Below are 23814 nucleotides of genomic sequence, written 5' to 3' on the forward strand. Positions count from 1 at the left end.
CTGTCATGGATGCCAGCTCAGCTGACTCACCTTATCCCAGAACGACCTGGTTGATTTGGAAAACAGAAAGAGAAAAGAGAGACAGAGAGCGAGAGAGAGGTACTAGAATACATGCATCATGTTGTGCAAACAATGGTTACCATGGAGAGAGATTGTGACATCATCACAAGGGTGCGTTCTCTCCACCCCCCCACCCCTTCTCCGATCACAGTCATTTGGATTGGCCTTGGAAAAGGCAAAATGACTTCTGAGAGCAGCTTGTTACAGTACATGCATTAATTTTGCCATTGAAATTGCAACGTTTAAAATGCTGATGCCGCCGCATCCCCTCCTTTCCCAACACTTTTCCTTCACTGCTGTAACATTGTGCTGCTGCATCAAATGGGAGCAGACATATTCCACAACGACACAAAAACAACACAGAACATCCACTTTTTAGTTGTAGTATATAGACTTTATCATCATCTCACTCACTCTTGCTTTGTTTGATTTTTGACAGAAAAAAAGGCAAAAAATGAAAGAAAATATATGGAGGGTGAAGTGAAGAGGGCTGCAGTGTGAAGTGACCAGATTAAATCAGCAAGGGGATAGCTGCAAAGTTGCTGCTAAGAGGGGAGAAGAAGCTCTTTGCCAGATCCTACGCAGCCAAAACGTTCACATCATCTCCAAAGAGCAGCTGACTCAGTTTAATGCCCATCCTGTTATCTCTCCCAGCAGTTTGTGACTCTACACAGGTGCTCCTACTACAACCTCAATCCATAGGATGAATATAGAGGGGAAATGCAAAATTTCATATATTATATAACCATTATTATACAAATTCCAGTAATAAGACTTCTCAGATGAAGACAGCATTTAAATAGTAAGGGTCCAGAAAGAGACAAATGATTTCCTGATTATAAAGTAAAAAGACGAACCACAAAACGGAACGAAGACTGATATAAAAAAGAGGATTTAGCGCACTACAGGCACTACAAATAAAGGCAGCTCTATACGAGACCCGTGTGCACAGATAGAAAAAGAAGAGAAAGATGACATGGAACATGGAGCAAGAGAAGTGCAGACGAGCGGCCTGAAAAGGCCAAAGGTCATCCGCGTTCTGGAGCCTTTTTTTTTTTTTTTTTCTGAGACGAGAGAGTCAGCAGATAGAAATAAAATAAAATATAACATAAAAGCAACTGGAACGCATTATTTACAACACTATGCATTATGTACATGGTGGTCGCTCCTCATGGGGTTCAGGGGTGGGCCATTAGATCCTATCAACGTTTCTCAGTCCGCCATCCAGCGTCAACGTTCCAAACCTGAGGAAAGTAGTTTTGGTTAATATCAGATACATGTTCTTCAGACTAAATAAAAAATATAGTGTCAACAATAGTAATATATAAAAACTGCACATGGCAGAGTTTCCCCAAAATCTTCTTAAAGTGTAATTCCAGCGAAAATTGACCCAAGGGTGTTTTCTGCATTAAAACACAGTGTTTCCCAAGGAATTGAATTCTATTTGTGGTGGTAGGTTTGCAGAATTAACTCGAATGCAACAGTTTTTAACAAATGAGTGTAGCGCGGTTATGATTCTAACCAGATTTAAGCACAATTTAGTGCAACCATGAAAATCATTGTGTGGTGGTCAATGTTGATATTGTGGTTGGCCGCCACAAATACACTGAAACACATCAAATAAGCCGTGGAGACAGTATTTTTCGTTGACCAGCCATTACAGAGCTTGTTCAGCTATACGCTATAGCCCCAAATAGCAAACAATGGATTAACTCCGGGCCATGAGCCAGTAATATTGTTCAAAACAGCATCAAACCTCATCACTAGCTTGCTCACACATAAAACGAAGCACCAACAACGTAGTTAGCGAACCAGAGTTTTTGTGTAAAACAAACATTTTAGTCTTGTAAATGTTGTTTTAGTGCATAAACATTTGCATTTACTGCAGTTAGAGTCCAAAATATGTGTTGCATGACGTGGTTTAATAAAACAAACAAATAAACAAATAAATAAGTAAATACTTTCAAATACAAATCTGACGTTGTTCAATATTTGCATATTTAATAAGGATGTCAATGATCACCTCTGCCATCTTGCCCATCACTCCCTCCTCTGATACCCTAAACACCCATGGATGTGTGTGATCAACGTACCGCTCGAGGAAGTGATTGTTCTCTGCCAGCTCCTTCACCACTCCCTCCATCTCCTCCTTTAGTTTCTTCATTCTGACATGAGACATGAGGAGTAAGTCACTCAGAGAGACGCATTTCTGTCTGGCAAACAAATACTTCTGACGACAGCTTGCTTATCGCACTGCTGAGTGATATTTTTAGCACTTTGTTAAGAATTTGTAAATGGGACTAAGATATTATTCTGCTCTCTGAATCTTGTTCAGTTCCAAAGTCATATACAGTAAATAAAGTCATATAGATTGTTCAGTTCCAAAGTCGTATAAATAAAGTCATATCAATTGTTCAGTTCCAAAGTCACATAAATAAAGAGAAAAAAAGACCACCTAATATATACACATGGAAGGTACAGTCTCGGGCCATTACCGGTATATGTCCAACCTGACTAAGATGTGCACCGACCAAAGATCACCACATCAGGTGACACATAACACAGACCTCTTCTCAACACTTCATTAGTAAAAATCATGGGTGTGATATTTCTGTTTCACTCTTCCTTGTTAATGAAATGTGAGACTCACTAATTGCGCTTGCTAATTGCGCCTGGTCCCCCGGAGACTGACAGGTATGGTGCATTATGGGTACTCACCCGAGGGTCATCTCTACCAGTGTGCTCTGACTGAGATACGCCTGCGGCTTGATCCCGCCTGAGGTTAAGGGCATAATCTTCTGCGGTAACTGTTCCTGGAGCTGTCGAGACACAAAGGAATCAAGAAGAGACATTACATTTCAGCGAGTTAAAGCGCAAGGTTAAGTGAGGTTGCCATTAAAGCGCTCTCGCTCTCTCTCTCTCTCCTCTCTCATGGTTTGTAATGCAAATGTTCAGCCCACTCAACAACAAACACTTAAATATTCTTATATAAACTAAAAATAATTAAAACACTATCCGAGACTCTGTTTGCTAGAATACACATTATGGGTAAAGGTAACGTCTCCTCCACACACACACACACACACACACACACACACACACACACACACACACACACACACACACACACACACACACACACACACACACACACACACACACACACACACACACACACACACACACACACACACACAACACACAACACACAACACACAACACACAACACACACACACACACAGAGCCCACTGAAGGACACTTCCTGGGTGCACTCACCTTGTAGACGTGTTGCATGAGCATGGTGACTTCCTGTTCCATGTTGATGAACTGGCCGTTCAGTGAGGCGAGCTGCTTCCTCACATGGTGTACTTTCCTGCAATCAAACAATCACGACACATGACAATTTAGTGGTAAGATAAACCCCTTCAGATGAAGCATCTCGTTTTCCAGGGGGCGGGGGGGGGTCCTTGACCTTTAGTACAGTACATGACACAAGTCACACAAACATACTCATACACATTCAAACAAAAGCTCTCCCACCCCTAGCCACACCCATGCACACTGCTTCCCTACAAATGGTACGTTACCACAGGTAAACACGCACAAATAAGTACACAAGCAAGTATACACACCCATATAAAGCTTTATAAATGCATGACACAAGCATGCCAGAGGTCAAATAAATAAATGAACAAATCCCACTATCTTAGAGTGGTTAGGAGGAGGAGCAGGTTTCCTAGAGATAAATAAAAGAGATGGCTTAAAGGTGCTCTAAGTGATGCCACGCACGTTTCTTAGGCTAAAACATTTTATGTCACTTACTGCAAACATCACCTAACCAACCGCTAGCTGTCTGTGTCCTGAATACACTGTAAAAAACGGCAACAAAAACAACCTGGGCAAACCTAGCCCAAAAAAAAATAACAAACTATCCCAGCAAATACACAGACGATATGCGCGTTTAGGAGAGTTTCAATTGCACGGGTGCAGCACGGGAGGGAGGGGGAGGAAGTAGCGAGCTAGCTCTCTGTTTTGTTTGAAAGTCAACAGAAGTGATGTTACCCAGCATCGCTTAGAGCACCTTTAAAGAATGAAGAGAGGAAATAGATTGGAGAGAGCTGGGTAGGTTGTTCCAGTCAGGTGGACCTTTAAATTGGAACGCATGTCGCCCAATTTCTTTAGAAATTCTGGGAGCCATAAGGAAAGGATGCTCAATATGTCGTAAATTAAAGAATGAACGAAACACACACAGACAATGATCAGCTTCCAGCACCATATTTACTTAACATTTTTAATGATTTGTTTTAGCTCTATTAATTTCCTTTCCATGATGTTATTTCCTGTTCCTGTATCATTTACTGTGTACAGAACAGTGTTGTGACTGTCATGGTGGTCTTCTTAGAACAAAGTGAGAAATCCAGACCTTAAAGGTTGTATCAGCGATTTCAGGCCCAAAAAAGGCCCAAACATAAATGATCACATTCATCTAATCTTTCCTAACGATCCGCTAGCTGTCTGCCCCATAAGCAGGCTGTCCGAGATGTGTACACAAAAACAATTGCTACCAACAATTATACTCTTGTTGTATATACTCTTTTGATTTCTCCTTTACCATCTGTAACATTTAATAAGAAATGATTCTGTTGATTTACGGAACATAAAATATGTTGTTCTAATGTTTAATTGCATGCAGGGATTCATCCATATATTCAAAACACCAAACACGTTAAAAACACATTTACAACTTTCACTGGAGCCGTTGCTGCCATTGTGCAGAGAAACGTGTCTATCTGAGAGCTCTCTGCCTGATTGTGTCCTTCAAGTAGGTAGAATGTTGGTGCTGCTGAAGCGCGTTGTTATTCCAGGAATCAGGTAACGCTTTAAGAGGCAACCGAGTGCACTTCCTCTAGAACACTCCGCATGGGCAGACCAAGAGAACATCTTTACTGTTAAGCACACAGCTATGGCCTGATAACAAAATCTTGTTACGCCTTGACAGCAATGCTGATAGGGTGTGTGTATGCTTAGTGTGTGTATGTGGGTGTGTGTGTGGAATGGCTATGAAGAAACCTACTTTCAATTCCTCTAGGAAGGGTATGAGTCTAGGGAAACCAAAACCACAGTAGGGCAATAACCTTATAATTGAGGTGGAAAAGTTAACTGCCGCACACTTTTAACTCCAACATTTCATAATCGTATTCCCTTGGCACACGGTCACAGTGCATACTCTCTCTGGGAGGAATGCGCTGTTTACACAAACACATCTCGCTACAGTATATCACCCTAGTTCAAGTCCCACTGCCGCGACACACAGACACAGACACACACACACATATCTGACTGATGACCCTCTACTCATATAAATTCACAGAGCGCACGTCAGCCTCGTCTATGGCACCGTTACCCGGGCAACGCTCAAGTAGCTCCTCAGAGAGAGAGAGAGAGAGAGCGCGAGAGAAAAAGAAAGAGAGAGAGGAGAGGAGAGGAGAGAAAGATGGCAGTAGAGCTCGCCTTGCACACCTCGGATTGTCTGTGAGTGACTGAGTGCTTCCACGCACCTAACTCACTCCAACAGGAACAACATGTCTTGCCAATGCCAGTACAGTGCATTATGTTACAGCACAGCACAGTACAGTACAGTACAGTACAGTACACCATTCAGTCCTCTTTTCAACTCTTAATGTATAGCATTCCACAAAGTAATCTTGCAGTCCTTGAACAACGAAAACCTCAAGTAGTGAATTGGAAGAATCTCTGCTACACCTACACAGACATTACTGCTACTGCACTGCTATTACTGCTAAATATACTAGCATGGACTATTAAATATTATTACCTTATACTGATGTGATTATTATATTGGTGAGCTTACTAAAATATAGACACTATAGACACAGCAGTTATAACTAATTACTAGAGAGATGAATTACTGCACAGGAGCATTTTTACAGCTTAGAAAGTGGTGTACAATTATTTGAACATACTAGTGGGACACATCATTGAGATGTGCAACATTAATATAACGGCAGCCATTTTGTGTGTTGTTGCTGGAAGTAACGAGATGAAGTCTGTTGTTACCTCATCCATTCTTCACTTTTGGAGATGAAGAGCCGGTACTTCATAGCGCACTCGTCTGTAAATAAAGCTCGAGCTTTGGTTGCGTGAAGCACCAGCTTCTGTCTGCAGATGGCACAGGAGAAAAACACATTAGTAAAATGCCTGCTTAATGTAAGAGATGAAGTCTTTTCTTGATTTTTTTTTTCTTTCAGTCTGTATACAAGAGCCAGTGTAATGCATGTAACCATGCAACAGTGAAAAAATGAAGCATTAAAAATACTTGATCATACTTGTCAAATTTATGGATCTGTTCTTCATTGTAAGGTAGACCTGGAGGCAATACCAAAAATATATGAGCAAATATAAATCCCCAACACCAAAATGTCAACAATATATATTGTAACAATGTGGAGGAACCTTTGCTGGCTGTTCCCTTTCAGCCTAATGACATTTCTCCTGTGAGCTGTCGTTTGTCATTTTTTAAATATACTCGTGTTTATGGTATTAAGCAGACACCTTTATCCAAAGCAATATAATATTTGAAAAACAATAATCCCCAATGCCATTGATGAATATACCAGTATGTGAATCAGCATCAAAATGGTCTCAATGATGTCAAGCTACTCTGAATCATCCTACTGACACCCACACACTCTGAGTACACAGAAAGATTCCTTCACATCACAGCTCTTCATGTGGGACCTTCACATTTGGCATTCAGGCTTCAGACTGGAGCACTCCTGCTGCTACATTACGTGTGTGTGATGGTGCTGCACGGCTGCCAAACAGCCCAAGCGTGGGCAGGTCAAGCTCTGCACATTTAGCCCGTTACTCACGTCGCTCGGCCTTGTCCTTCTTAAACTGGTGGTAGATGGCAGTGATGGCGTCCAAGAGGACCTTAATCTTCTCCACGCTGAGGACAGACACCAGGGAGACACTCAGCATGTAGGGCTACCCATATTAGACTTACAGCAAAGGCTTTACTCTGACTCATATAAGCCCTTTTCTCTGTTGTAATAGACATTTGTGTGTCCTTATACATACTATGTAAGAGATGAGATATGGGACAAAGACCCTCGTATATGATGTTTTGTAAAAATTCCCACAATAAAGGGAGACTTCTCATGGTTAGTCTCCGTTCTTTGGTTTTCTTTTGGTTCTTTGTGTCCATAAATGAATGAGAAATGACAGAATGGGGAAGCCTTACTTGCGGTCGTGGGGGTGTGTCCCCACTTGCTGAGTCCAAGCGTCTGTTAGCATGCCTCCAGGGAGGAACTTATTCTTGATGTCCTGCATCGTCTGATCCATAGAACTCAGCGAACTTGAGAGCTGAGCACACACACACACACACACAAACAAACACACACACACACACACACACACACGCAAAAGCATGCACACACACAAACAAACACACACACACACACACGCAAAAGCATGCACACACACAAACGCACGCACCCACACACACACACCACACACGCGCACACACAAACATGCGCACACACAGGCACACACACGAACACAAAAGAAGAGCTGTCTTTATATGATGCTCCAGAACATTGACTCACTTCCATACAGCCCTGAGGCAGACATGAGCTCAGCATTGCTGGCATCGTGCTTTGTGACTTCATTTGTGCAAATGTATCCTTTACAATTATCTTCACTCTTTTAAGGGGACAGCCTGCAGTTTTGCTAAAAGGTTGTTGCTGTTGTACATTTGAGCTCAACAGTTAATCAAATATCTCTTCCTTCCGTGATCCTAAGGCATCATGTTTGGCAGGAATTGCCTCGGACCCAGCCAATTTGTTTCCTATTTACAGAGTCAAGACGCTTGAGTCTTTTTAGTGCTCCCTCTCTCTCACTCACTCAGTCACTCTCACTCACTCACACTCACACTCACACACACACACACACACTCACACACTGGAAAATGACTAAAGAACTGTTTGCTGAATTAAAAAAAACGTTTTGTATTGGAATGCCAGACTGTCCCTTTAGGTGATAAATGGAAGATGGAGGAGGAACTTACTCTCCGGACTTTTCCGTGCATGTCAGAGATTTCATTATATTCTGATGGCACCAAGTTGGCCTGCATCAGTATTTCGTAGCTGGAATATATATAGAGAGAAACAAACAAACCACACTGAAATAACTCTAAAACTGAAAGTAACCCTGAAATCTCAGCCCATAATCCTCCTGGGTAAACACCCCTCTACCATTTCTTAGCTGTAAACTACTGGTTATATGGACTGTTGTCAGAGACTATTTCTTTTTTTTATTTCTATTTTTTATTTTATTTTATTTCATATTTCTACAGCTGCACCAAAAGAAAAAGAAATGTCTTGTACTCCTAGTGCTTGGCAAGGATCACAATACAAGAGCTGTGAATTGGCTGTATCACTCACAGCTGTTCGGTCTTCTCCAGAATCTGGTTGCAGAAGTTGCACATGTGAAACACCTCTGCTTTCTTGTGGGCGGTTTCATTAAAGTCCTCTTTCATCAATTCTCTAGGATGAAAACATGGCCAAAGCATATTAAGTATGAAGGCCAGATATACAGTGAGATGCTCATTCTTCTTGATGCTAGGGTTATTAGCATGGGTAGTGTTACAAAAGGCAATCTGTGTGTGTGTGTGTGTGTGTGTGTGTGTGTGTGTGTGTGTGTGTGTGTGTGTACGTTTACTTGTGTGAGAGTGTGTGTATGTGTGTGCTCAAGAATGTACACAATCAATAGCAATCTAAAAACATATATGCACAGTCACATTCATATTCATTATATTCATTACATGTTCATATACATTTCTGGCTGTTGGTTTATTTATGTACTCACATCAAGCCTCTGACCCCCTTTCTGACCAGTTCCTGATAAACCAGAAGCGACTCTGACGTTTTCCACAAATGGCCAACATCCCCTGCAAACGTCTGGAGAAAAAGATACAGGGTTGGGATTTTCAAAAGGGTTTAATGACAAGCACAATTACACATCACGTCAGTTCAGATGGGGACACTGTTTGCCTGTGAGTGCCTGACACAAAATTGTCTCTCAGCCTGATTTGAGACGTCGCTGTTAACATTTCTTGTGACAGCAGGAGTCTTGTCCTACTATGTCAAAATTCAAATGTAACCTTTCATGAAGCATGCTACACTTATCTCCGTGAGATATCAAGAACACACTGAACTTTTATGAAGGATAATACCTAGTTGTAAACAGGTCCCAAAACTGAAAAAGTAATGAGGAACATTGATATTATCATCATCTTTTGGATAAAGAATTGAATGACATGGTTTAGCTACTTCAAACCAATTCATGCCATGGGCCTTGTCCACCTACTCCGCTCCCAAGAGCAACCCTTCTCATATCAGCCAAAAAAGGAAAGGGAGAATCAGTATTCCACAATTTCGCTGCATTGTTTGCAGCCTGTGCGCTGCTTCATTTCAAGTCTGCTGACCGGCTTGGTGTGGGTGAGCTGAGTGGCTGGAACAATAGCATGGTCTATTACACATGGCTAGCTCCGCGAGAGCCACAGACGAGAGTCAGGCCTCCTTTGATCTCCAAACGAGGCTGCCGCTGTTATTTCTGTTGTGGCTGTTGTTTGTGTTTGTTGTTGTTTCTTACGCAAACCCTGTTTTAATGGAAGCTAAGGGCCCTCGAGAGCTCATATCATTTCACGCACCCTCACTACATGTGAGCAAAGATTATTACAGGGAACAGGGAATATGTTAGCAATATTATCATATCAGGTAACTGCTGGGGGGGGGGGGGGGGGGGGGGCAGTAGGGACCAAAGGCTGTTTTGGCTTTTGTGGTAGTGTTTTCACAGGTTTAGTCTTAATAGGAAAAAATAGCGCAACAGTCACTTAAAGGGAAAACCGGTGTTAAATGGGTTTTAGATATGTTAAGTATGACCATAAGGTAGTCATGGACGAGGGGTGACACTATCCTGAACTTTATTTTTGATTCTTCCATAGCGCTAGCAACAGGGCATGTCTCATACTGCACATAAATCACTTCTTTTAACCCATCTACAAGGCTAACAAGAGCTCAAAACCTCTTCGACAGTGTAGCTAGAGCTAATAGCACTATAGAAGAATCGGTAAAAACTGGTTAAGTTTGGAATGCTTCGGGTCTGGATAAGGGCACCCCTCGTCCATGACTCTAGATTATGGTCATACTTAACATATCTAAAACCCATTTAACACCGGATTTCCCCTTTAACAAACGACAACCAATCTATTGATTAACTAAACCAGGGCTGCTAAATTTGAGGCCCGAGGGACAAATCTGGCCCTCCATCAAATTTTTTTTTTTGGCCCGCGCTCTGGTCAAATTATTATCATTTGATTCTGTCTCAACGTTCTTTAGACTCAAGGACTGGTTGCAGTTACCATCTGGCCACAGTTCAACATTGTTTTAGATAGGGCGATGGGGGGCGGCTATGAAGCTTCTGTCAGCGCAAAGCCCTTGTCATGATGATGACAAGAGTGAGGAGGGCTGTGGAGAAGCTAGTAGCTAATTTGTCCAATTGTCATTGCTGAATCAAATTTATTTGTATTACTATTTTGTTCATTACTTATGTGTATTAATATTGTTTGAATATTTATTTTATTATTCCTTAATATGTGTTCAACTTCAAATTTATGGACATTGTGTTGCACAAAACGTTTTTAAAAACATGGTTTCCATTTAAATAAGTCTCCATTCCTGAGAAAAATATTCTAAATGTTCTAAAGAATTTATCAATTTGTCCAATAGGGGCATGTTATGTTCTAAATTAATAATTCATATTGATGCAAATCATTTTTTTCCAAGACATAGAATTGCTGCATATGCTTTTCTTCAAAGATATCATGACATTCTAAAGTGCATCGTCACTCGTCAAAAGTCTATTCAAATTTAGTAGGATGTCCAGTTCACATTGGGAGGGGTTTCGTTCTCAAAAGTGGAGCGCATGGCGTAACAAGGTGTTCCTAGGTCTTTTAATCAGTCATATGGGTGTGTTTGGGGCGTAACATAATTTTAAACCAATGAGAATGACATCTGTCATTCCCTTTAACGGCGCAACGCGCGATATGTCAAATAAATGCATCGGTATTTTGGCATTCAACAGCGCATTTGAAGGAGGCTGCTTGCGAGACCGTATGGAATAGTCATTCTTAAACCATGCTTTACTAAAACCTAGCATAGCCTTCACGCATTTGCACTCATCTATTATTTTAACTCATTGGCAAAGTGAAACTAACTTCACTAAGGAGTCAGTCAACGACAAGACAGTTATATGCAGTTACTTTCACTATTGACTGACAATGGGTTACCATCGAAAACATGGGCTGGAAAAAGCAACACTTACCCTAATGTTGCTCAAATGACTGAATAAAACAACACTTATCCTGCAGAGGAGTTGCTTATATCTCGTGACAGTGCGTCTTCAGCTGTGCTCCATACGTGTCTCTCGCCTCTCCCCTAATCACTTTTAACCATCATTACCAATTTGCAAATGATGGTGAATAACTACTCATCATGAGATGTACAGTATTTCGTAATATCTTTATTCTAATTATGTTTCCCATTGTAATCGTGCAATTTGTAATGCTTTGCATGGACGTTTTGGACCAAGACCCTCCACCCCGATTCATTTTGGGCCCTTTGCGGGGAAGAATTCGGGCACCCCTGAACTAAACTGACGTTTGGGTCAGTCAGTTAAATTAGTCAACAAGAGTAATACAACAGGTCACCATTTAAACAGTGTTTTTACCTTGGCGTAGCTGGCATCCAGATCCAGGTCGTAGCGGGGCTGGACTTTAGGTGGGCTAGCTGGAGACAGATGAACATGCAAAGTTAGCGTGTGTGTGTGTGTGTGTGTGTGTGTGTGTGTCAGGGTTGTGCACAATTCGAATTGCAATTCTGCTTCCTGTTTGCTACCTCAAATGAAATGCAAGTGAAATTCAAGAATTTAATTGGAATTTAAGAGCCAGTTTCAATTAAATTCTGGAATTTTGCACAAGCCTGGTGTGTGTGTGTGAGAGAGAGAGAGAGAAAGAGAGAGAGTGAGTGTGTGTTTAAAAACATGTCATTCTGCCCTTTACACCAGTTCTGGGGGCTCAGGTAGCTCAGGTTGCTAGGCAAAGCTGTGCTCTGTGCTCCACATTATTGATGACTTCCTAGGCTTTCAATAGAGCTACTTCATTCCAAATATACTTCATTCCAAATGCACACTAGTCTAGAAAGGTCTGTGGTTTCAAAGAAGGAACTAAAAGAAAAGTCAGTGGTTGTGTTTATTTCTCTTCAAACCTGACAATGAATGTGTCTTTCCCAATGAAAAGTTATGATTTTACAATACACAAAAAGGTGTGCAAAGGTAAGCAAAACTGACAAATTCACAATTAATATTGAACTCTTTGTCATTGATATTTTAAATGGCTGTTAGATTTGACTAAGACCAAATAAACAGTACGTCTAAATAAGCTTGCAGTCTTCATAGATGAGGTAAACGCAAACATACAGTATATCTAGATAAAATACAAACTCACGGTCTTCAAAGATGAGGCCGACGGTGTTAACCAGCTCGCGGCTGACCAGCATGATGGGGTTGTCGCGTGATGTGGGGGGGAAGGTCTGGGCCTGGCGGTTGGGTTCCAGGTTGAGCCGGCGGCCCTCATACAGGAACTCTTGGCTGATGGGGGTGATGTTGGTCCATCTGAAGAGAACATCCTGGAACAGAGTGGCTCTGTGGGGGGAGGGGAGGGGACAGGTTTCCAGTCTTTAATTTACATGTTTCCACAGACGTGTGAAATTTATTTCTACCACTTTCTTGTTTCTTTGTGATTTTTTTTGTTTATTTCACAATTTTTTACCGTACTTATTCTTTTCCTATCAATTTATCTAATTTTATCTCCATTATTATTATTATTATTATTATTATTTGATTATCACTGTTATCGCCATCATGTTCATAGCTTTACTATTACCTGAAACTTTCTTATTGTTGACATTATCAATGACTACAAAGGAAGACAGTGACATATGAAACAAGACTTCAAGGACACTGTAGTCAGTCATGTTATTAATTCATGTGAAGTGATACAGTTTTGCTATCAGTTCCAAGGCTAGAGACCAAAGATGCTTTTTGGCAGAGCCGTATATACGGCTGTTTTTTGGGAAGCAGGAGCTCCTCATTCTGGCCAAACTAAGAATTAACTGAAAAATTTAACGTGTAGACTGGTAAGATGCAGACCACTATCTGTATCTATAAGTGCTCTGCTGATATTGTAGACTGATGGGTGAAGCTTACACAGTGTTGTACATACTGTAGGTTAAAAGCTCTATGGAAATTCAGCTGATTAAATCTTTACAGTGTCTCCAGCACAGAAAAATAACAGTAATACCAAACACTGTAGTTGGAGCAAATCATTTACTTTACAAGTCTGACGCAAAGTTTTTTTTTTTTTTGCTTGATTGCTGATGTTAGGGTATTAAACACCACCAAGGAAGTCTGGGAAATGTTGTCGTATCCAGCATGGCATGGCAGCACTCACGTGTTGTATTTGTGGATGTAAACATGGTGCAGCGTGGCTTGCTGCAGGCTGAAGACGTAGACCACCATACGGTGCAGGATGTCGCTGGTCTCGGCGAAGAACTGGTCGAAGCCCCAGCACTTCTCCTGGTCGGCCTCCAGGATGTTGGCCAGCACTGGGGTCAGGAGGCTCTGCAGTCCCCTTGGGGAAGTCCAGACAGGTCAGAGAGTCAGACACAGCGCTGCCATTATTCTCAGTACTAGGACTCCTGATAAAACTAAAATCAATCAGAAGGGGAAAGTCCCAGATGTTGAAAGTCTTTCCCATTTCTCATTCCCAGTAGCGATGTTGGCTAATTGGCAAAGTGACTCAAAAGAGAAAATAGACTATATCCGTAATCCACAGGGTTGTCGCATAGAAAGAAGAGCCACACATTTGATGTCTCTTTCTATTTATGTTTATCTAATGTAAGTATATTTATCAATCTGTTTCTACTTGTGTGTGTGTATAATGTGTGTCTGTATGATGTGTGATGTTTGTGATGTTTGTGTGTGTGTGTGTGTGTGTGTGTGTGTGTGTGTGTGTACCTGCCTGTGTGTGCCTGTGCGTGTGTGATATAACATTTGAGTTTTACTTGGAGAGGCTACAGGACACAGGCATCTCTGAACTCCACTCAATCTTGCCGTTTTCAAACTTCTGCTGCCCAGAGATGGTCCCTGATGGCTTTTCTGTGATGATCTTATACCTGCACAGTAAAACAAGGAACAATACTGAATATCAATATAATAAACACACACACACACATACACACACATACACACACACACACACACACACACACACACACAAAATGTTAGTTTAAAACAATATAGGAAAAACATATTCATTTGCACAGTAAAATAAAGAACAATATTGAATATCAATATAATAAACACACACACACACACACACACACACACACACACACACACACACACACACACACACACACACACACACACACACACACACACATACACACACACACACACAAAATGTTAGTTTAAAACAAAGACAAGAACAATATAGGAAAAACTTATTCATTTCTCCAGGATAGGAAAATTAGCCTCTTCTGCATGAACTTCATAAGGAAAACGTTTCAACAGCGGAAACCTGTAAACTGCTGCCTCTGGGGCAGGAGAATCTGAGTGTAATTCCACCTGAGACGTGTTATAGGGCAGAGAGTAGTCAGACGACATTCCGAAAGCCTACTGGATTTCTTCCCTTTCAGTGGCCTGATTAATGGCACAGGTCTTCTACCTACCATTCAACACTAGAGGTAGGCTGAATTATAAACCTGAAATTCTCTCTCTCTCTCTCTCTCTCTCTCTCTCTCTCTCGCTCTCATAAAGTTACAGCACAGGGCAGGGCATTCAGGGCCAGTGTCATGACTCATTATGGTGATTATACTAGTTAGCTAGTTGAGTAACCTCAAGTCGTGAGGTGGTAAGTCTCATGCGGTAACTTAATAAAAGGGGCCACTGTGCTATGCCCCCCCCCCCCCCCAGATGTCCAGATTTCCCATCCTGAGTAGTGTACGTACATGACTTCCTTGTTCCGGCGAGGTCCCTCAAAGGGCCTGAAGGGTAGACTGCCCGTGGCAGCGTGGTAGAAGGTCACGCCGATGCTCCACAGGTCAACCGTGGCACCGTACTTTTTCTGGTGGTCCTTCCTCAGCACGGCACGCTCGTACATGTCTGGGTGCTAGAGGGCACACACAGACACACAGACACACACACACACACAAATAGATATGAGTAATTAGAGGGGAAAGTCTAAAGAATTCTTTGTAAATGTTAACTAGTGTTTGACAGGCAGATAACGTTTAAGGTCTGTATAAATGAATATAATTGAGAAGACATTTGTCTCTCTTAGTACAATAAAAGAAATAACCCACTTCGACCCATCCTATTACTGTCATAGGGCAATTCCAAGGAAAATTTACTTTTTGTCACATCCATAACGCCAGTGAAATGCCTTGGCATTTGTATGATGTGAATGATAACATTCATTTGTTGTGCATTTTTTCTCATGTACATTCTTCAGCCAAAATTAGCAAATGCTCAAATTTCATGAAATCATTCACATCATGCCATACCATCACATTTTATTGGCATTATGGATGTTACAAAAAATGTAATTTTCCATGGAATTGCCCCATTATTCATACTTCACTACAACACTCCTGCAAGATATATTGTCGCTTTAAAGGAGAATTCCGGTGTGATTTTGACCTAAAGTGTGTTGAAACATGATATCGAGTGTGAACGTATGTCTCTTAGCTCATTTCGGCTTGTCCCCTGCACTCAGAAATCTGGCGCTAGTTAGCCAATGCTACCAACAGTTTTTCGATGGGGGTGCCTCGGGCATCGGCCTAGCCATGCAAATAAATTACTGTTTTACAACATTTACTAGGCTCAAAGTAGCTCCATACTTCATTGGTAGACTTCCGAGGGCCTTGACATTTATCCAAAAATAAATTGCTGCTACTGGAAGAAACTGGAATCCATGCATTTCCACAGAATTATTTTTTGGAATCGGATCGCTCGACTTATAGTGACTAAATTCAAGATGGCTGCAAACGCTAAACTCTGTGAAGATACTGTCTGTATAAATCGTCTTGTAAGTAAACTACCAGTGCTTTTTCAAAGTTCTCAATGTCTCGTTTTAAATGTCAAGGCCCTCGGAAGTCTACCAATGAAGTACGTTCACACTCGGTATCATGTTTTAACACACTTTAGGTCAATATCACACCGGAATTCTCCTTTAACTTATGTGCAAACACTACTATGTAAACACTGTTCAACAAAACAATGAAGTACGACCCTTGACCCCAGGGCCTAATCTAGAGCTGTGGAATACAGTATCTAGAGGCTCCGTCAGCAACCTGAGCTGAAGAACACACTTGTGTCCTTATTATTATTAGCAAATTATAAATGTATTTCTGCATTCGTTGCTTCACTCTGTATGCTATACACCATGGTATTTCATAGCATACTTTCAAAAGGCAACACACAACACTTCATTTACCAAAGATATCCATATATGTGACTAACATAAGTAATATATGTATAGAATTACTTACATTATTACATTATGATATAAATGTAACCAACTAAACTAAACCAACAGTTTACATTCAAATTGAGATTAAGATGATAAGAGAATGACAGAAACAACACCATATCTTGAACTTGGCAGCCAGCTGCCCAAAGAAAGCCTGGTTATTTTGAACTTAGGTCCAAAGGCCAAGAAATGAGAATATACTGGTAGCTGACTGCTCTAAGCTACTTTCTTCAAATAGATCTGATCTGGGACAAATAGATTATTAACATTTGAAGTTTGAGTTAATTTGCAAAATGATGAAATAATGAAAGACAACTTAATCAAAGTGACCAAACTGCAGGGTGACTGATTACCTAGAATGCAAAATAAAATAAAAAACCCATGATTGATGCATTTCAGAAGTATAAGTATATATACTCTTTTGATCCTGTGAGGGAAATTTGGTCTCTGCATTTATCCCAATCCGTGAATTAGTGAAACACACTCAGCACACAGTGAACACACAGTGAGGTGAAGCACACACTAATCCCGGCGCAGTGAGCTGCCTGCAACAACAGCGGCGCTCGGGGAGCAGTGAGGGGTTAGGTGCCTTGCTCAAGGGCACTTCAGCCGTGCCTACTGGTCGGGGTTTGAACCGGCTACCCTCCGGTTACAAGTCAGAAGCGCTAACCAGTAGGCCACGGCTGCCCCTTCAGAAGGACAGAACAGACATGAATGGAGGGAGAGAGCAGGATGGGGAGCTCCAGGCCGCGAGACCGTTCTTCATGAAAACACATGGGAGAACAAAAGCACTGGAAGGAGAAAAAAACGGTTGTCCGGCTCACCAAATATTCCTCTGTCCCGTATAGGGACACAAACTGCTCATCGTCCTCGAGTTCCCGGGCCGCCCCAAAGTCTGTCAGCTTGTAGACAGAGCGGCCATCCTCCCCGATCACACGCATGATGTTCCCCGGCTTGATGTCTCGGTGGACGATGCCGTACTCCCGAAGGTGGTTCATTCCAGCCACTGAAGCACAGAGACCATTATTCAGCTATGCATGTGATCAAATATAAGCTACCTGTATTATATTCTATTTAGCTGCTTTGGCATAGTGCAGCGGTAGCATCTGTGTGCCTGGGTCCAGTGACCATAAGTCTGTCCCGAGGTCATTTCCTGGGGTCATTCTCTCTTCTTCCAGTAGCAGCAACTGGAATCCATGCATTTCCACGGAATTATTTTTGGAATCTGATCCCTTATCATACCTGTTCATTCTTACTCGTCGCTCGACTTATCGTGACTAAATTCAAGATGGCTGCAAACGCTAAACTTTGTGAAGATACTGTCTGTATAAATCGTCTTGTAAGTAAACTACCAGTGCTTTTTTAAAGTTCTCAATGTCTCATTTTAAATGTCAGTGCCCTCGGAAGTCTACCAATGAAGTGTGGAGATACATTGAGCCTCGTAAATGGTGTAAAACAGTGATTTATTTGCATGGCTAGCCCGATGCCGAAGCACCACCATTGAAAAAGCTGTTGGTAGCATCGGCTAACTAGCGCCAGATTTTGGAGTGCAGGGGACAAGCCAAGATGGGCTATGAGACATACGTTCACACTCGGTCTCATGTTTCAACACATGTGAATTGGAAATGAAAAAAAGCAGTAATAATAAACCATCCAAAATGGAGATCTTTTAAAAAGCGTCAACAGCATATGCCTTAGCAATAAATACATGTCAAGTGTGTTTTGCTTCCTTACCGACATCCTGCAGCACAATGAGGAACTCATCCTCTGGGAGGCCATAGGCGTTCGATGACTCTTCAAGCACAGTGTAGAGGCTGCCGCAGGGACAGTACTCCATCACCAGCACCTTGTGTCGGGTGTTCGACTGGGGAATGGAAAGAGCACAGGTTTGACACAATAACAGAGACAGCCTGTGAGGATGAATCCTTATAGTAGGGTCCATTTGGCCAGCCATTAGTCAAGTTGTGGATAATAACGTTCACTGTTGGCCTGGGATGCGCTGACATATCCATTCAATAGGCTAGTACGTCTGCTGATGCACTAGCAATGTTCTATGATGTCATATGTGCGGTTGACCTCTGTTTCATACTCAATCCCAAATTTAACTTTCAATTAAAGAACAAAAGAGTGAACAGATCTCCTATAAACTGATTTTGCATGTGCATTTCAAAACATCACAATGTCACAATGTGGAATGAAGCATACAAAACGTCTGCTTTATGATATGTGAAATTGGTCTTAGACTAAGCTCACCCAGACTTCGGTGCTATTTTTATAGCTAAAATGCTTTGTGAATTACTCTTGCCGATTACTTACTGAATAACTATTACAGCACACACACACATAGATACATAGATACACACACACACACACACACACACACACACGAAGGAAGTGCTGTTACAACATTGTCCAAAAAAAAAAAAACAAGACCAAAACCAATCCTCCCACACATAAGGTTGCTGCAGAGAGCAAAGGAAGAACAGCACTCGCTTTGCGGTGATACACTGCCTGGCTTGCACATGTTTGTGTTATGACAAAGGGAACTGCTTTTAATCCACGTTCCTCTCCAAACACTCGATACTCAACCTTAGTCATCAGCTGAGTTAGCCCAAAAGTACAGATGACAAAAGAAAGGAGATTCTTTAAAAAAAAAAAAAGGTGTGTGAACATTTCATAGTAAATTTAAGAATAATTTAGCAGAAAGCCCTTGACTGTAAAATCAACAAGGATGCTTGGAAACAGGTTATGGCAAATAATGGTAAATATGTCAGGAAAACTAGAGGGAAATTCTATTAAAAATTCTGCACTGACACTACTGGTGACCAAGTGGGCATTTCAAAACAGGACTAATGAGCAGGAATACATGTTGCAAAAAAAAAAAAGACACATGGGCAAGAGGAACCTTGCCGGTATCTCCATGTTTATGCCTTTTGGGAGATAAAATAAAACTATGAAATTTGACAAAAAAAGTGCCTATTCAGTTCTGATGGTTGCAAGATGGTTGATACTGCAAGAGTTATACTGAGATATTGGAAATCACCTACACTCCCAACACCGCAAGAGTGGAAAGTTCTGAGTGAGACAGTATCATATGAGGTTATGTAGGGGCAAAGAGCCTGGGGATGTGAGATTGTCTAACATGTTTATAAACAAAAACAAATTGATTACAAAAAGAAAGCAATCAACCTTGTTGAGCATTTGGAGAGTGTGAAAAAACTATACTAAAAGGTTTCAAAGTTAACACAAGATATGTGGAACCAGTTCTAAACACAAGGATCACACACATATTAAAGAACCCACTCGTAGTCTACGCAAGCTACACTGATGGCGTGTCTTTGTCCTGGCGTCCATGTAGCTTTGCGTAAACTAGGAAACAGCCAAAAACTCTCACCTCCTCCTCCACTGCAAAGAGTTTGACAATGTTCTTGTGGTTGAGCTTCTTCAGCACCTCAAACTCCCTCATCTGCACGTCCAAGGGTCGCAAAAAACTCAAGTTGTTGAAGACCTTGACGGCATAGAGGTCACCTGTTTTCTGCATGGGAGGTGCGGGACAAACACAAAACATGAGGAGACAGAGAGGAGATGAAAACAAAGTCTAGTTGCATTTGTATTTGATTAACAGAGAACAGTGTAACAGTGTAAACAAAAACACTTGCACAACACCCATCATAAAAACATACAATTTATGAAATCATGGATTTTCTAAGATCCTAAAATCCTATTGCTTTCCTATCAGTTTACAAAGCAATTTATGCTTCATTCTTAAGTATATAATATATATATATATATATGTGTTTGTTGTGTTATGGTTGAAGAAGCTACTGGATGCCTAAAGTTTCCCTTGGGGTGTGTGTGTGTGTGTGGGGGGGGGGGGGGGGGGCCATGAGTAGGGGGGCAGTTATGGAGTGGCTGTCCCCAGCTGCACGCGTCGCAGGGACAGCTGAGTGAGACGCAGAGCAGATTGCTGCACGCTGGACCGCTGAGGGGAAATCCCCAGCTGTGGTGTGCTGGTAATTTGGGGCCCTGCAGGTCACATGACCCCAATAACCCAGGAGCTGGAGTCAGAACATACAGCCATGTAGAGCGTGGGATGCAATGTGCACTGCAAGCAAATGCCCAGAACAGATCTCTATCTTTGACATCGCAAAAATAAAAAACAAACGGTGATTCTTAGACTGTTCTGGTATGTGTGGCACTGTGACACCCACAGCACCTTAGTGTATCAGTGTGATCGTAATTTGAAACGTCTTTTTCACTACAAACAGCAGTGCTTTCCACATGAAAACTCAGTAGAGTAGACAGGAGGAGGTGATGGTGAATTTGTCAACATTTGACCAGAATGGTGCCATCAAATAAATTATGTAACTGTGTCAAATACCAAAATTAGAGATACATATTAGGTCAAACTTTAGAGCTCCAGAGCTCAAGACATATGGATATGACTCAACAGCAACCAGGGCTACGCACAACAAAATAAGGCTGCATACTACGTCTGTGACTCATAGAGAAAATACTACCTTTTTCATGACACTCGGAATTCAGAGGTCAATACTTGTTCTACTTCGATACTCTCTACAGATTCTCTGTCTTTTAGCAACAACATGACCCACAACATACAAGACCGTTCATACCTTGGCAAATCTAACCATGTGAATGACATTGCAAATACAGGAGTTCATTTCAAGCCATTAGTTTTGCAACTAACTGGAAAATTTAACTTGTAATTAGGATACTGAACAAGCTAACTAATTTGTTTTTAGAATATATTATAATTCGATTTAATCAGACTTATGAAGAGCTTTGTATAAGGCCCTTGTAATAAGCTGATCTATCGACATTCTAAGGCAGTTTTGTTGAGAGATATGAAGACACATACCATTGCATAATAAAAACCTAACTGCACATGACATCTTTGTCAAAGAACTGTGGTCTGTTATACTCAAAAAATCATGGGTTTAGTCCTGGGAGGGTGACAGTGAAACAAATGCTACATTGACTTCCTTTGGGGTGTACAGAGTGTGAGCAGCTGCTGAATTTAAAATGGCACAAGTCAAACAACAAATTCAGAAGATAGAGGGGAGACAAACAATGAGGACAACAACTCAATCACACACACACACACACACACACACACACACACACACACACACATAATTGTGAAAATGTCAAGTGCTGCAGCCACCAGAAAGAGACAAGCTGTGGTTTCCCGTCTGATAAACTGCCAAACTGTGGCAATATGTCTCATCCTCTTCTTAAATCAACCGCTCAAACACTTGCTATCTGATGCTACTGGAGCATACCTAACCACACCAGCCTGCTTTAGGAGGACATGCTCCTGTTTTCTGCACTGTGAGATGTTGTTGACCTACCTTGTGCCTTCCGCGGTAGACATTTGCAGTGGCCCCCTGACCCAGAAGGTCTGATATTAGCCACAGATAATTTGCTGTGCTTTGCATGATGACTTCAAAAGCAACAGCTGGTGGGGAAAGAAGCAGATACGTAATTAACATTATGTTGACAATAGAACAATTCCATCTATTAACTTGACTTTATTTTCTTTCCTTCAAGTAGCGTTGCAGTGTAGGGTTACATTCCTCAATGTAAACCGGAATATGTGTAATCAGAATATGAAGGCTTTTGCTATTCTGTGTTATACAGTAGATAGATTCAATAGACACACAACCAATGCCGATGGAAATTGGTTTTGGTACAGTATTAAGGTGTGCATCATATTCAAACATGAACCAGTGACTGTATACTGTCATGTTCAACATGATAGAAATTGAATACACATACTAAGACAATACTCCATAAAATCAACAAAAGTAGGTGAAGTAGGTGAGTACTGTGACAAGTTATTGAAGGGATATAGCGAGTTTACTAAACAAAATAACAATACAATAACAATTTGAATGCTACAGTTCACGTTGGCCAATAATGTCCAGGTATTATATGACACCATTTTAAACAAACGATAGAATGATATAATTGACGATAAATCTTACAATTTCGACATACGGAGCTGTCCCGATGTGCAGTGCGATATAAATGAGCCGACGTCACACCAGTGGGAAATTCCCCCCGAGATTAAAAAAGCTTGTGTCCAACAACCTAGAACGTGTCGGAGAAACGTTTTAAACCATTTAATTTCATGACAAATTGTATAATAAAATAATAAATATTTGATCACTAGTCATGCAAAAAGAGTAACAACACTCAAGTTCAGTGTGCTAGCTAGCTAATATACTGAAAGAGGACATCTAACATGTCAGATGAAAAAGCTAACCATGAATGCTAACTATGAACTATAGCCCGTTGCTAGCTGGGGGGGGGGGGATCCTCTCCGACCAAGATTTAACATTTATGATTCGCAACTATCCACAATATAATTGCTTAAAGTAAATTATGACAGTTAAGGTCATCTGAGTTATGAAGACTACGATACTGCTACTTATGCATAAACAAACGTCCAGTGATTTCTTGTCCATAATAACACTAGACATTCTAGCTAGCTACTACTACTACATGCTGGGGCATTCGTTGTTCACTTTAAGGGAAAACATGTACGTAGGCTACGTTCACTTAAATTATACGTTAACTTACAAATACACAAAGTCTGTAATGCAACTGACATTTGGATTAATAATAGTTTTCAGATCATACTTATGTTTATTTCCTTACCCCGACAATGCCAACCTGTCTTCCGTTTTCTTATGTTGACATCATAGTCACGGGGCAGGAAAGATTCAATCAGGATCACAGAATCACAAAAAAGAGGCGGGTCTTGTTTACCGTAATTTCTAGTAGACGAATACCGAAACCATGCAGTAGGAAATGAAAAACGAATTAGACGTTTTATTCATGTTTTGGCAATGGACGTTATTTATTCCTACATGATAGATTGCAGATCTGATCAATACTTTCTTTAATTAGATCGAGCTCATGTATTTCGTAACTTTTGCCTATCAGGCCTTGGTCACAATCTAGAAACCTAGGCTAAACGAAACTTAAGAATCAACTGTTAATTACCACGACATAAATCTTAGGCTACTTTTAGAGAAAAAGCATCACAGGC

General features: G+C 41.2%; 1 protein-coding gene across 3 annotated transcripts; it reads right to left on the reverse strand.

Moving 5' to 3' along the window:
• Nucleotides 1–432: 432 nt before the first annotated feature.
• Nucleotides 433–23469, reverse strand: tbk1 (TANK-binding kinase 1). 3 transcript variants are annotated; one of them, XM_076296704.1, is made up of 22 exons: nucleotides 23421–23469; nucleotides 22745–22850; nucleotides 22109–22215; nucleotides 20131–20271; nucleotides 18471–18600; nucleotides 17561–17742; nucleotides 15214–15374; nucleotides 14266–14376; nucleotides 13653–13832; nucleotides 12648–12844; nucleotides 11873–11931; nucleotides 8951–9042; nucleotides 8527–8628; nucleotides 8151–8229; nucleotides 7326–7447; nucleotides 6955–7031; nucleotides 6409–6448; nucleotides 6140–6241; nucleotides 3338–3434; nucleotides 2779–2879; nucleotides 2154–2225; nucleotides 433–1304 (listed from the first exon to the last, which is right to left on the reverse strand). In XM_076296704.1, exons 3-22 carry the CDS (start codon nucleotides 22193–22195, stop codon nucleotides 1253–1255), a joined length of 2184 nt encoding a protein of 727 aa, XP_076152819.1. In that variant the 5' UTR covers nucleotides 22196–22215; nucleotides 22745–22850; nucleotides 23421–23469; the 3' UTR covers nucleotides 433–1252. The 3 variants fall into 3 exon arrangements, with proteins under 3 accessions (XP_076152819.1, XP_076152820.1, XP_076152821.1); XM_076296705.1 differs by having other exon boundaries at nucleotides 23403–23461; XM_076296706.1 differs by lacking the exon at nucleotides 22745–22850 and having other exon boundaries at nucleotides 23421–23462.
• Nucleotides 23470–23814: the final 345 nt, after the last annotated feature.

This window comes from Alosa pseudoharengus, unplaced genomic scaffold, assembly GCF_046254945.1.
Source record: "Alosa pseudoharengus isolate Yale_2024_CS ecotype anadromous, Long Island Sound unplaced genomic scaffold, YU_APseudo_1.1 YU_APseudo_1.1_scf_20, whole genome shotgun sequence".
Classification (NCBI taxonomy): Eukaryota; Metazoa; Chordata; class Actinopteri; order Clupeiformes; family Clupeidae; genus Alosa; species Alosa pseudoharengus.